Genomic DNA, 13,929 nt, shown 5'->3' with positions numbered 1-13,929 from the left:
ACTAAAAGGTTACTGTTTTCCTTAAATTAGCGTTTTCATTCAAAGCCCATCTATAAGCACATAGTCTGAGAACTGGTTAGGATCCTGCTTTTCTTAAAATAAAGGCTTTCCTATTACATTGTTCCTTAGTACAGATGATGTTCTTTGTGTATGAAGGAACACACAAGGAGTACGTGGACTAATGAAGTATCAAGACCATGTCAAGTCTGAAGTAGTTGTAGTCTTGCCTGTTACAGGGTTTAAGGGAAGCTGCTTATTACTGCAAGTTTGGAGGAGGTTGTTTCTTTCAGAGTTTGGATCTTTATATGGAAAAATGAATTTGATTTTCTTCTAGGAAAGTACCTATTTTCACTGTTTATGAAGAAAGGCTAAAGTAAAGCAAGTTGGGGAGATTTCGAAACCTTTTTCTCTCCCTTATGATGATTTATTTTGTAATAGGAAGAGTGTTCTGAATATGGAGGAAGACACTCTTTGCCTAGTTAGTTCCTAAATCTTAGGTGGTTTTCAAGGTTGCCTTGAACTGCTGTGCTCTGAGTCACCCTGTTTCTCAATAATTAGTTCTTATTTTGAACGCTGTGGGGCCAGAGAGCCAAACTGAACTTGATCTAAACTTGATCCTATGAAGCTCTGGTTAGTGAAGACGTTTCTAAAGCAAGAGCCATTGTGGACAACAGAATCATTAGAGGAAACAGTTATGGTTTCTTAACATTGCTGGTAAAGCTTCAACTTTTCAGCAATTGCTTCTTCTGTTACTAATTTTTAGTCTAAGCAAAACACAACCTTTGACAGACTCGTATTTTTCATGTTACTTTAAAAGTTTTTAGTGTCGCTTCTTGTTGTAGAAGTGATTAATGTCCTGAAAGAGAGAGGGCATCATTCCTTTTTCATTGCTTGTGGGTTTTTTTTTACACAGCTATAATTCTTTGATCACACTAAAATGATGTACGTGAAAAAAAAAAAAAATTTTATTTTTTTTGGTCACCTGGCTTTTGGTTTTGTGTGTCAATAATACAAATGAAGGCAGGTAAAAGTAGATATGTATTTTCATAGAAACTTCTTCTTGCTTATGCTGATATTTTTGGAAACATTACCTATGTACTTTAGCAATGACTAGGCTCCTTACGATAGAGCAGCTATCTTCAATTATCCTAAAGTACAAAAACTCTCAAAAGGGAGAAGTTGAATTGTTGATGGATTTTGGTCACAGCTTGTTCGATGTTGTAAATAATTTGCTTGTATTTCCTCTCTCATGCTGTTCTTCTAAAAATAGCTGAAACTGCTTGCTGTTTGCTCAGTGCAGCTCCATAGTGGAATAGCCTGTTTAAGTTACTTCCTCTCAGCTACTCTGTCCCTCCTGCAGCCTGAATCTGCTCCCTCATGGCCTCCCACAACAGATGCTCAGTGACTTAAACTTTGCTGAGAAGGTCTTTTATAACTTTAGGAAGCGGATTTTCTCTTTTAAAGAACAACATCAACAAACTCACACACAACCAAAACCAAAAAACCAACAAACCCCACCCACCCCCACCCCACCTCAGACAACAACAACCAAACTAGAGAAAACTGCACGAGCCACCAATCTAAACCAAGGTCACAATTCAGAGGCACAGAACAACCTGTAGCCAGTCCCTAAATTACTGAAACTGGTAGGAAAAGCCCCTGTCAAATGCAATTGGGAGGTTGCGTGAGATGTCTCTTGATGGCAAGTATCATCTTTAAAATATAAACTGGATTGAAAAATAGTACATGGAGAGCTGAGTCTAGCATTGTATCAACACAGATAAAGAGACAGTTTGGTTAATTCATCAGTTTTCCTGCAGTAATGCAAGACAGTCACATCAAAGAAACTTGGAATGCTAACCCCAGAGTGCCACAGGAAAACTGAATTTGAATGAAAAGTCCTTGAGAACACCTTTTTCCTGGTAGTATCCTACTTTTCAAGTGATCTCTTCAAAGTGTCTGTTGACACAAAATAGCTTCAGTTTTGTTAAAAAGCAGCTAGACTGTACTTTTTTTTTTTTTAATTTTGTGGGATTAAGTTAACATCCTAAGGGAATCTTTAGAGAAACCTGATTCCTGCTCTTAGATCATGATATTGGCAATTAGCATGCAACCAGCTACATTAATGAGATGAGGAGAATTATGCTTCTCCTCTTGTACAAACTAAAATCTTAATTTTGCAAGCATCTCTCGTGGAACTTGCTGTATAAGACCTTTTTCCTCTCAGCCCTGGGATTTGATTAACAGCCCTTGCGCTGTGAGCACTTAAGCACTTAAGATCATGACAAGATCCTTTGAGCCTCCTTGGTGTTCATTGCCTCTTACAAGAAAAGTAAGGCTGTCAGCCTGCAGCTTCTCATTGCTCTCCAATGAAAATTTCCTTATCTGCTTCTGTTATGCCCAGAACAGTAAAGGCAGGATCAATGGGCTGAGAGGCCCAAGGCCAAGTGCCGGGTCCTGCACTTGGGTCACCACAACCCCACACAGCGCTACAGGCTTGGGGAGGAGTGGCTGGAAAGCTGCCCAGCAGGAAAGGACCTGGGGGTGCTGGTCAACAGCTGGCTGAACATGAGCCGGCAGTGTGCCCAGGTGGCCAAGAAGGCCAACAGCCTCCTGGCCTGTATCAGACACAGTGTGGCCAGCAGGAGTAGGGAGGTGATGGTGCCCCTGTACTCGGCACTGCTGAGGCCGCACCTCGAATCCTGTGTGCGGTTTTGGGCCCCTCACTGCAAGAAAGACATTGAGGTGCTGGAGCGTGTCCAGAGAAGGGCAAGGGAGCTGGTGAGGGGCCTGGAGAACAGGTCTTGTGAGGAGCGGCTGAGGGACCTGGGGTTGTTTAGTCTGGAGAAGAGGAGGCTGAGGGGAGACCTTATCGCTCTCTACAACTACCTGAAAGGAGGTTGTAGTGAAGTGGGGGTCAGTCTGTTCTCCCAAGCAACAAGCAACAGGACAAGAGGAAATGGCCTCAAGTTGCCCCGGGAGAGGTTTAGATTGGATATTAGGAAAAACTTCTTCACGGAAAGGGTTGTCAAGCACTGGAACAGGCTGCCCGGGGAAGTGGTGGAGTCACCATCCCTGGAGGTGTTCAGAAAACATGTAGATGTGGCTCTTTGGGACATGGTTTAGTGGGCGTGGTGGTGTTACGTCAATAGTTGCACTTGATGATCTCAGCGGTCTATTCCAACCTAATGATTCTATGTTTCTATATTTGGATGGTTTATTGGACCTTCAGGGCTGCAAAAGGAGAACGGGGATGTCCAAGTCCAGCTCGGAGCCACAAAGATGATGAAGGGCGTGGAACATCTCCCTTACAATGAAAGGCTGAGGGAGCTGGATCTCTTTAGCTTGGAGAAGAGGAGACTGAGGGGTGACCTCATCAATGTTTATAAATACGTAAAGGGCGAGTGTCAGGAGGACGGAGCCGGGCCCTTCTTGGTGATAATCAATGACAGAACAAGGGGCAGTGGGTGCAAGCTGGAGCATAGGAGGTTCCAGATTAACATAAGGAAAAACTTTTTCACTGTGAGAGTGATGGAGCCCTGGAACAGGCTGCCCAGAGAGGTTGTGGAGTCTCCTTCTCTGGAGACATTCAAAACCCGCCTGGGTGCATTCCTGTGTGACCTACTCTAGGTGGTCCTGCTCTGGCAGGGGGGTTGGACTAGATGATCTTTTGAGGTCCCTTCCAACCCCTAACATTCTGTGATTCTATGATCACATGCATAAAAAAAAAAGAGGAAATTTGGCTACTAGCCATTCTGAGTGATAGGTCTGAGGCTGTCCAGCATGGTGACTATAGCTGATTAGGCTTGGCTGTTGTTACAGCTGATAGAAAGGCCTGTCATTTGCTGTCTCAGAACAGGGTTCAGATCAGAGGAAGATCTATATGAAGGTTCCTAGCTGGTATAGAGTAAATTCAGTGATGTGAGGGGAAAGGGTGGTAGTGTAGTCGTATGGCACTGTGTGTACTGGTGAAGTGGATTGTGCGGAAGGGATTTTAACAGATGCCAAATATTCCTGTCACTAGGCTGTGACGGCAGTAAAACCCCATTAGAAGTACTAGGTCTAAGTAGGTATGAATAGGTTTTGGCACAGGTATCAGCTGGTGGTGGTCTTCACTTTAGTGGGGAAGGATTTGGGGTTGATGTTTCTGATTGCCCCTACACCAAGAGGGTTTCAACGTGATGCTCATGTCTAAAAAGTTGTAATTAATGTAGTGTGCTTTGTTTCCTTGCTGGTTACTTGCTGAAGCAGTGCTAGCTGTGGTACCAAGTTGCTCTGGGGTTGTTGCGAAGGCCCAGGTTGTCAGTGTTGTTTTGTTGAGGAAGTGCTTTCCCTGAGTCTTGTAATGTGATGATCGTTTCACATGGAAAGAGGCTGGCAGGCAAGGGCTTAGATTAAGAACAGGTCATCTAAAAATCTCACTTTCCAGATCATCAAAATCTGTTCACAGATGGCTATTTTTGACCTGGTTTAGAAATCTAGTGCAATCTGTCCCTTGATGAGAGCAGAGCGTGTGTCTGTGTGTATGCACGCATAAATACTTATGATTAAAGCAAAGAGAGATTGTTGGACAAATAGTGTTTCTAGCCACATCTGTTTTAAAAGAAATCTTTTTTTTTTTAGTATATCAATTATGAGATATTTATGAATTTCATGTATTTTATTTTCAGGCTGCGTGACCTATATACATAGATGGAAGGGAGAGAACATTTTTGACACTCGGCATATATTGCCGGACAAGTGTTTATTGTTTTAAGGCCCTTCCCTTATCCCCACCTCAGCCCCAAAAAGCACACCGTGCAAAAAAACTGAACTGCTTTCTCAGCATTCAACATTAATGCAACTGTTCCCATTCAGTTTAAATTCATGCATAGGCACAAAAGTTAATGTGCTTCTAGGTATTACTGCATGTTTTTATCGACATTTAAGTGGTATTATGTTTCTGTTTTAAATAAAATTATTTTGAGTATTGATTATAAACTTGCTGGCATCTTGATATTTTATATATGTACTGGGTTTTGTGCACGAGGAGCTTTTTAAGCATGAATTGTGGTAGAGAATCGGAGCTCTGTGTGTACACACATTTTCTTTTTTCTATTTTTACTTAATCTAAGGAATAATGCCTTTTCAGAAGAATGAAAACTTGAAAGGAACAATTGAGATAATTTTTTCAGGTTCCACAATCTCTGTTGGTATAGAGAGCTTAAGGGAGAACAGGAGAAGCTTTTCATTCTTGACATACATTGCTGATCTGTTTTTGTTCCTGACATGCTTGCCTACGAGCTTCTTTGGAGAGTGTTTTCCTGAATATGGCAGAAACTAAGTGGATTGTTGTTGGTTTGGATATGTTGCCCTTTTCAGATTTTAGGTGTTTTGTTTCTGTACTCAAGTCTTTCAGCATGCTCCCTGAAGTCAAATGCTGTGGCATTAAAAGCGCAGCTGCTTTTATTTGGTTTATTTTTTGGCAGTAGGTTTTTGTTTGCTTGTTTGTTTTCTGAAATTGTTTGGGAAATGATTCTCCCATGCCATCTTGATAAAATCAAGTATGTTGCTGCTAGAAGACAGCAAGCTAAATTTGTTGGCACATGACGAAATCTTCCTTAATGCACTCAGATTGGCAGATGTGTGCCGGTGACCCAGCACTTAGAAGTACAGGAGCAGCAAATTTTGTTCCAGAAGGCAGAAATAATGCCTGGCTGTGGTGCATTCTCTGCTTTTCAGAAAGTTGCACCTGGGGAAATAAGTCAAAAGCAAAGATGACACAGATGACACAATGCCAAGTACCTAAATTCAATTAAAAATACTAGATGCTTCAAAAAACTTGAGGTGGCAAAATGTTAAGGAACATTATACGTGTATGTATATACTTGTTTATTCCTAGAAACATCTTCAAAGTTTTTCTTGGTTTTACCAGTTATGCCCCTAAGCATCTAAGCAGTGCTCTTCTCTGCCATATATGCAGGAGAGCCCTTTTTTCTTGCTTCCCTTTTATTGCCAGTGTCTTAACAGGGCCGGAGTGTGTAACATTGGAAGGAAGGAGGAAGATGATTATGGTTTTGTGATTTTCCTTCCTCTTTTTCCAGCCCATTGTGTTCCCTGTGCCTAGTTCATGCTAAGCTATCTGTGCTGCCACGGTAGTCCGTTTTTAATCCCTAGTAACCCAGTCTTCGTGGGGAGAAGATAGCAAGCCAGTGAGGTATTCCAAATTGTATAGTCTGTTTTTTTAAGACTTGTCCAGAATACCTAATGATAACTTTTTCATAGCTGAAATCAGCTTCGCTGCGTTTAAGGTACTTAGCACTAAGTTGAGTGCATCACACAGTTAAATTAGGACCCATGTATATTAGAAGTGCAGGGATAGAGAGAAAAGCTATTGCACTATTGAACTGATTATTCTGCCACTATGGCTTCAAATGGAAGCCTTATGCTCCAAAACAAAGTGCTTGTGTATTTTAAATTGCCAAGTTCTTGGACATCTTAAGAAACATTATGTTTCTTCTTAGTGGAAGTGGAAAATGGAAGGTTTTAAAGGTGAGTATATTGACCTTTTGTGTGCAAACCCTCTCCAAATTCTCTAGCATACAGGTACTTGACAAATATGTGGAGGGGGGCAGGGGAAGCAGAGCTGCTTCTTGAAAATACAATTGATGAAGAGGCCTCTTCTATACAGATAGGTTAAACGATGAAATTTGTGCCCAAATTAAATGATCTCATCAGCTCTGGTTGTTGACAATATGGAAATGGTGCATGACTGTATCAACTATTCTGGGCTTTCTTTTTTCATTTCAGTAGTAACAGATCCAGAAAAATACCAAGCAAATTGTTCAGCTTCATTGTAGATGGCAAAACGGTGCCACAGAGGAACATTTTTGTCTTGGAGGAATCTAAAGAGCAACTGAAGCTGTAACAGAGCGCATTTGTTGACATAAAATGTCTGGCTAGAGAGCAGAGTCTTTAGCTATGCTTGAAAGCTTGACAAATTTTTCTTTCTTGACTGCTTAGTGCTGGAGGAATCTAAACAGCCATTGGCTGCTGCCAGCATTGGGAAGAATTTTTTTTTTTTGTAAGCTCCTACTTAAGTCAGTAACATGATTAATATATTGGGTTGGGTTGGATTGGTCAATTAATCCCTTGTTCTATTCTCAGTGGTTTTTCGTGATTTTTTTCCAGTTTGAAGAAAGAAATTACTGTAAAATGTCTTCTCCCTCTATCTCTGTGCCCCACTTTCTAATATTGTGGTGGTGGTGAGCTTTAATTTGCTGTACAGACTCTGCAGGCAGTCATTTTCTAGCAATGCTAAATGGTATCTTCCTTTGCATTGCATTTAGGATTCAATACTGTGGGCTTCTGTACTGTAAGTCTATTAACAAAGAGGAGAACTGAGTTTTCAAAACACAGTTCTTACAGAGTGTTCTGACATAACTAAGTATTAACTTTAGGCACTTAAGTGAATATTGTGCACATCAGAAAACTGCAAATCAAGATCACAAAATCCAGAATTGGTTCCGTGTGTGTGTTCATGTTGAAGTAGGAAGTGGAAGAGTGCGGAGAAAGGGAAACTGCACAATTTTTTTGTTTTAATTTTGAGCTTGAAAAGTTTTGTCCTGTTCTCCTGGAAGAACCGTGAGAATAGTGTGCCAGCCCCAGAGGAAGACTTCCTTATCGTTCTGCTGTTGAAGCTCTTCCTGTTGACACGCACACTCAGTCTCTCTGGGGAACTTTACCCTGTCATCCAAAGAAGAGGCTGGTTTCACATGACTTTAATGTGAGAACAGATAAGAGAAATTTGGATGCTCGGGGCTTGGGGAGAGGAGACAAACTCAAAGGCCTCACTCTGTGTGAGAGTAGTACACTTGATGTATAGTTTGCTTGAACTCAGACTAACGATTAAAAGCTGAAGGTTTATTACGGCAGAATAAACTTCAATGGAGGCTGAGCAAGCCATCAATAATCCTCAATGTATTTTTGGCTAAAGCTGCTGTCGTTAAACTATTGCTAACAACTCAGCTTAATTTAAAGTCACATTGGGCATACCAACAGATGTTCCAGTCACACCTTCAAATTACAGGCGAGACAGCTTTTTTTTTTTTGTTTATACGATGTCCCACAACTCTGAAGGATGTGGGAAGAATGCTATCAAGTTGCATCAGCTGAGCTGAGAGGGCAAGCTTATTTAGAAGAACTTTGAGGTGAGGCGTTACTGTCTGAAACAATGTTCTCATGGTCCTTTTCAATGCCTCTTGATGTGTTCTGTGGTTAGCTTTAGAAAACATACGCGTTTACGATCACCCATACGCAGGCCACAGTGAGAAGTGTGGATGTGTGGTGTTTCCAAGGGCATGTCATGAGTCAGTCAGCAAAAGTGCGCGAACAGTGTGCCAGAAGGTGGTCACGGGCAGGAGGACATGGAGTCCTCTGTCACTTCATGCTTCTTTAAAGACAAGGATACAGGTTGGCTTAATCTTTCCTTGCTGTAGTTCTTCAGTATTTACACGCACATGCATCAGAGTGCTGTGGAACAAATCTGCAGGAAGGAAAAAGTATGTCGTTACTGAAGATAGTTGAAAGAAGCAAGATGATTCCCTTAATGTTATAAAGCTATTTGAGAGCTGGAGGCTGGGAAAGCGTACGTCTAGCAAAATGCACTTAAGCTCAGTTGCAGATACCCAATAAAAAGTTATATTTGTTACTGTCATTTAGAGTTCCCTTCTCTACTGGCAAACAAACCTGTGTTCCCTTGGTCTGTGCATTTTTTTTCCCATTTTTTAATTTTTATTGTTTTGGTTTTTTTTTTTTTTATTCCTTGTATTTTTCCCAGGAGAGAGTGATCTAATTCCTGTGGTATGTGCTAATAATCTCTGGGTTCTGGAAGACCAAAGGTAAATAAGTCCATGTGCGCTGTAGACTTACATTTAGTCATTCTTGGAGAGTTCTGATTTTTTTTCTTTAGAATTAAATCGCTCATCCATGTAGTGCTGAGGTGCTTTAGCAAAGCCATGAGAGCATTGCCCAGTTTCCCATCTGAGAGTGTTGATTTTATCAGTTTGCCAAGGAAACTTAGTGCTCAGCTTTATTTATTAATGGATATGTAGAGGGGAAAGCTGTGGTTTTATTCTTGTTTCGTACTCTTGTGGTTTTTTAGTTTCTTGCTTACTTTAGTTCCTCAATCCTGTGTCTTTCTTTTTTTCCCCTCTTTTTTTTTTTTTTTTTTAAATGTAGGATACTGTACATGTTTCTTGTTGCAGTTTTGAAACAAATGCTTATTTAGGACTTGCATGGTACCTTTGTGCAAGGACCTTAAGCAGCTTCACAAGTGCTAATTACCTCATCTGCTTTGAAGTCCAACATGTGGTGTAAGGCTGTTGGCTGTAACTAAAGTGACTGTTTTCCAGCTCCACATTTGTGGAGAGTGGTGGAGCTGGGGGTCAGTCCTCATTTGCTGTGTTCTGGTAATGCCTTTAGGATAAAATCAGTGGGCTGTATCAGAAAGCTTTACTACCACGTTGTGCTGTGTTCCTGGTATCTTATGGGAGAACTGATGAAAATGTGAACACAAATTTGGAAGGAAGCAGTATGCACCCAAATACATGCGAATAAATCGGACGCAGCAAACTTGAGTTGTTGCTGGCTACTGCTGGGCTCTAAACTCAGTGACTGTCAGAAGCTGCTGCCTTGGAAGCAGAGTACTGCTGCTAAGTCTAACAGAGACTTCACATTTGTGAAGAAAAAGACGACGTAATACTTCGCTTTAGCCATATTGCTGACACTGCATTAGTTGACAGATGACTGATTTATGGATAATGTTTTAATATGTAATCCTTTTGGTTTTTTTCTTTCTTGTCTTTAGGCGAAGCCAAAAATCTTCCTACATATCCGGGGCCAAACAAGATGAGGGATTGCTACTGTACTGTAAACCTGGACCAGGAGGAGGTTTTCAGGACCAAAATAGTGGAGAAGTCATTATGGTAACAAATACGTGTATATGTGTTCGGTTAACTCTTCTCATTCGCTGCTTACTATGTTTGTTTAATGTTCCAAAGATACTTTTTTGGGGGGAGGAGGGAGGATGGATGGGATCCTTCTTCCAGTTTTAAGAACAGTAGTGGTAGAACTATTAATGTCATGATTCTTATCTACATATACGGGAAAGTGCCTTTACCAAGGCAAGCTGTATTAACTGTTTTCCTAAGAATGTACAGCCAGTGCTCCTTCTTTTTGCAGTATTTGTTTTGAACTTCCCTAAGCTTTTTAGATCTCAACTGAAGTCCTTTTTGTGTCTGTCTATGCTTAGAGTTTTGCATTGGTCTAGCTACCCTAAGTGGGTAGAGTTAGGGATTTATTTTTTTTTTTCCTGTCATGAGGCTGCAACTGAAAGGAGAGGTTTGAACATAAGACGCCTGTCTGATTATCTTGGACACTTTCTGTGAGGCTGTAGAAGCCAAATGTAGAATGAAACAGAACGAGAAGTGTATAGCAAAAATTAAAACACTTTCTCCTGGAAATCCCCAAATATCAGAAAAGTAAAGGGAATGAGGCTGGGCGTATATGTATACTCTGGCAAGCAAGGCTGTTTTTTTGGAGTTGAAGGGAAAGTAGCAGCAAGGAACAGTCAAGCTTATAACTTTTATCTTAAGATATAAAGTGAGAAAAGAGTGAGAGTTGAGTAATACAGTTAGGAATTTGCTATTTGTCTTGTAATTGCGAATAATTTACTTTGGGAAGTAGCTCTAGACCTCACCACCAACCCCTCAGAAGTACCTAATGCATTTAAGAATGTGAGTCTGAGTGGGTTGAAGTGGGATTTATGCCCTCAAATCACTTTAATTGTTCTCTCCTGTAAGTTTTTGTCATCTTTTAGTCTTTATTCCTCATCTTATATTCTGATATGGTGTACTGGGGTCCATAATCGGAGACTTTTGTTTCTTGAGGCATTTAGATTGGGTAAATGTGGTTTTGAATGATGATGGTAACACTTTCCTGTTTGTGGTATACTATATTAAAAAAAAAAAAAAGTGAAAAAGCAAAGACTGATCTGTATGCCTTTTTTTTTGTTTATTTTTTTAATGAAAACTGGCATGCAGTGTCCCTGAACCAGTTGTTTATCTAAAAGTGACTTTAATTCATTTAAATTCATTCCTGAGTCAAGCAACTGTAGCCCTCCTGCTCACAACTAAAAGTTGCACAGTGGGCTTTTTTTGCTGCGTGATCATTAGTGCTTTGCAAGGAAGTGGAAGGTGGGGAGTAGGGGTGTATGAGAATAGTTGGTATAATTTCCTCAAACTAATCCAATTGTTTCTCTATTGAGAAAATAAGATCTTAAGGAGGAATAAACAACAAATGTAATTCTTTCAGTGGGAGAAATTCCATCTGTCTTTATCATTATAAAGCTGAAGAGGTACGCTGAGGCTGTGCAGAACTGGAAGGTTTCTGGTTTCCTGTGGAGCTAAGTTCTCTTTGTTAATTGAGGTGAATTCAGAGGAGAGCAACACCATGATCAGAGGTCTGGAAAACAAAACTGGTGAAGAAATGTTAAAAGACTGGAATTGTTTAACATAGAGAAGAGGGACGAGAGTAGATATAACTACATAAATATGTTTAAAAACAACAACAACAAACCAACCAACCAAAAAAAAAACCCCTCAAAAAAAAACAATCCCTCAAAAAAAACTTAAGAGGGAAGGGCTTGTTCTGTATGTCCAGTATAGATATTGAAAGTAATAATGGACTTAAATTGCAGTGGGGAAGGAAGTTTAGGTTAAGGTTTATTGTGAAGAAAAAACCTTCCTGTAGTTAAAGATTCTGAAGCACTAGAGTAGATTTCCTCTTTTCTTTCCATATTTATTGCTGAAGGCTTTTAATAGCTTGTATATAATCAGTCCTGCTTTGGAACAGTGGTGGACCAGATGACCTCTCAAAATCCCTTTACAGTCCTATTTTCTTTGATCTAAGGGTTGACTAAAGATGGTCCCCTCCGTTGTTTCTTTTCCCAGTGAATTCCTGTCTTCAGTGGTAGTCTGCTTTCTCCCTCTGTGAACTTCTACTTGCAAGTACCACTTTTGAAAAACTTGCTTCTTCACAGACCCTGGGTAGCCACTTACAGGCACTGATATCAACTGAATTTTGCATTTATGCATATAGGTGTTTCTCTGTACTTGTTTTTCTGTTGCATAAAAGAAAAGCAGACAAGAATAACAAGTACATGTAGGTAAAACTGGGATGTCTTCCCCATCTGTGAATAGGAATTGCTTTTATTTAGTGAGGCACACTCAAACAGCTTCTTAATCTTTTGTGACTGTGTTTACATCTATTAAAACAAGTGCATAGACTTCCAGAGGAAGATGTTTTTCAAATGATTTCAGACTCTACTGCAGTTGCCTGTTGTTTTTTCTAAGACTCTTGAGATGAGCACATAGCCGAGGAGCCAGTCATGCTATTACATTCTTTAATGCTTGTTTGTAATTGATTCAACCCATTGAGTAACCGTGAATTATTGGGCAGGCAAGGCTTATGTGCCCTAAGGCCCATGTAATTTGTATGCAGCAGAGAAATACCTCTTTCATGTACGGTGTTTCTTTGCCAGGCGTTTGCCAGCCCAATAGTGAAGCATGTGTGTTTGGGTCCCTTTTTCTGAGGTATCGCTGCTGCGATATGCGATGTTAGATGGGAACTAGGATGTGAAGCTGGGCCAATGCATGACTAAAAGAATTGAATCTTGCCTGAACTTCTGTGTGGCTTGCATTGAAGTGGGTGACACAGCCTTTGCCTGCAGTTTGAAGGGGAGAACACTGGCTCTTCTGTTGTTCATGCCTATTTTCTGCTTCCTGTCACTTCATGGCTGACATGGGGCTGACTTACTATGAAGTAAGTTTTAAGGATTATCTGTATTCTCACTCATACTGGTAACTCCCCCATTTTCAGTGAGCTCAAAAAATTGTTTTCATGTAGTCTATGAAAAACAGGATGCTTTGTGTCAATGACTGAATTGAAAGGTGTCTCATGTGCAGCCCTAGGACTACTGACTCTGAAGTGATGTCTTCTTACTCACATTTGTCCTGGAGAAGCCCGTTTTTTCCAGCATGTCTGCATAAAATGGCTTTTTTATCTGAATGAAAAGTCTTATATTTAAAGTCATGCCGAAGCACTGTCTTGTGTACTTGGAATTCAAGGAGTGCTTGTTATTTCTTTCTTTTTTCTTTTTTCTTTTTTCTCAGTTGAGCTTTATTAAGCTTCTGCTAAGCGCTGCAGAAATGTATGTTTTTCCAGGCAGACTGTCTCCTAATGTAAAGCTTAAAAAGAGCTGACAAATGGGAGAAAGGAAGCAGTTATCTGTCCTTCCCAGGGGTACTTGGATGAATGTTCAGTTCTGGCTTGCTTGGGATATCTGTGGCAGAGCCTTCAGACTCTGACTTGTGATCTCCCGTGTTTTATACTGGGACAGTGTAAGAAGTTGCCTTCCTGAGCTCTGTCCTAATCTTCTGCAACAGATTTTTATTAAGCTGCAACAAGAGGCATAAGAAGACAGCTGAGAGCAATCTCTTAAAACGACAAAGCATGAATCATCCAGAACTCTAAGAACTGAAGCAGCACATCCTGTTGCCCAGTCCAGTGCCCTTACCAGTGCCCTGAAGAGAATCTCTGTGAGCCTACTGCCCTTTACCTAAGTTTGCATCTCAAAAACTGAGAGCAGCCAGCATGGTGAACCTTAACTCCTCTGTTCAGCAGTGAGGTGGGATTCATAAATTGCAATCAGGAACTGAAATCATTCCTGCCATCTAGCCTCTGTTGGCGTCTGTTAAACTGGATGGTGGCCCTTCTGCCTTGTGTTGGAAGATTTTGGAGGGCTTCTGTGAGCATAATTTGGTAGCATCTGACTGAAACAAGTCAAGGGTTACGACATAAGCAGGCCTTTCTATGGAACCACAGAGCAAT

At 40.7% G+C, this 13,929-nt stretch overlaps 1 protein-coding gene across 2 annotated transcripts in view; it reads left to right on the top strand.

Annotated features, from left to right (window-relative positions):
• RASA3 (RAS p21 protein activator 3) overlaps positions 1 to 13,929 on the top strand; it is a 139,350-nt gene that overhangs the window by 31,007 nt on the left and 94,414 nt on the right. For both annotated transcript variants that reach the window (XM_086482113.1, XM_086482114.1), the window contains exon 2: positions 9,848 to 9,965. In XM_086482113.1, coding sequence (XP_086338239.1) covers positions 9,848 to 9,965 — 118 coding nt within the window. The remainder of the gene's footprint in view (positions 1 to 9,847; positions 9,966 to 13,929) is intronic.

The sequence above is a fragment of the Leptosomus discolor genome, chromosome 1, assembly GCF_034619465.1.
Source record: "Leptosomus discolor isolate bLepDis1 chromosome 1, bLepDis1.hap2, whole genome shotgun sequence".
NCBI classification, from domain to species: domain Eukaryota; kingdom Metazoa; phylum Chordata; class Aves; order Leptosomiformes; family Leptosomidae; genus Leptosomus; species Leptosomus discolor.
This window is presented reverse-complemented; position numbering and strand designations above follow the sequence as displayed.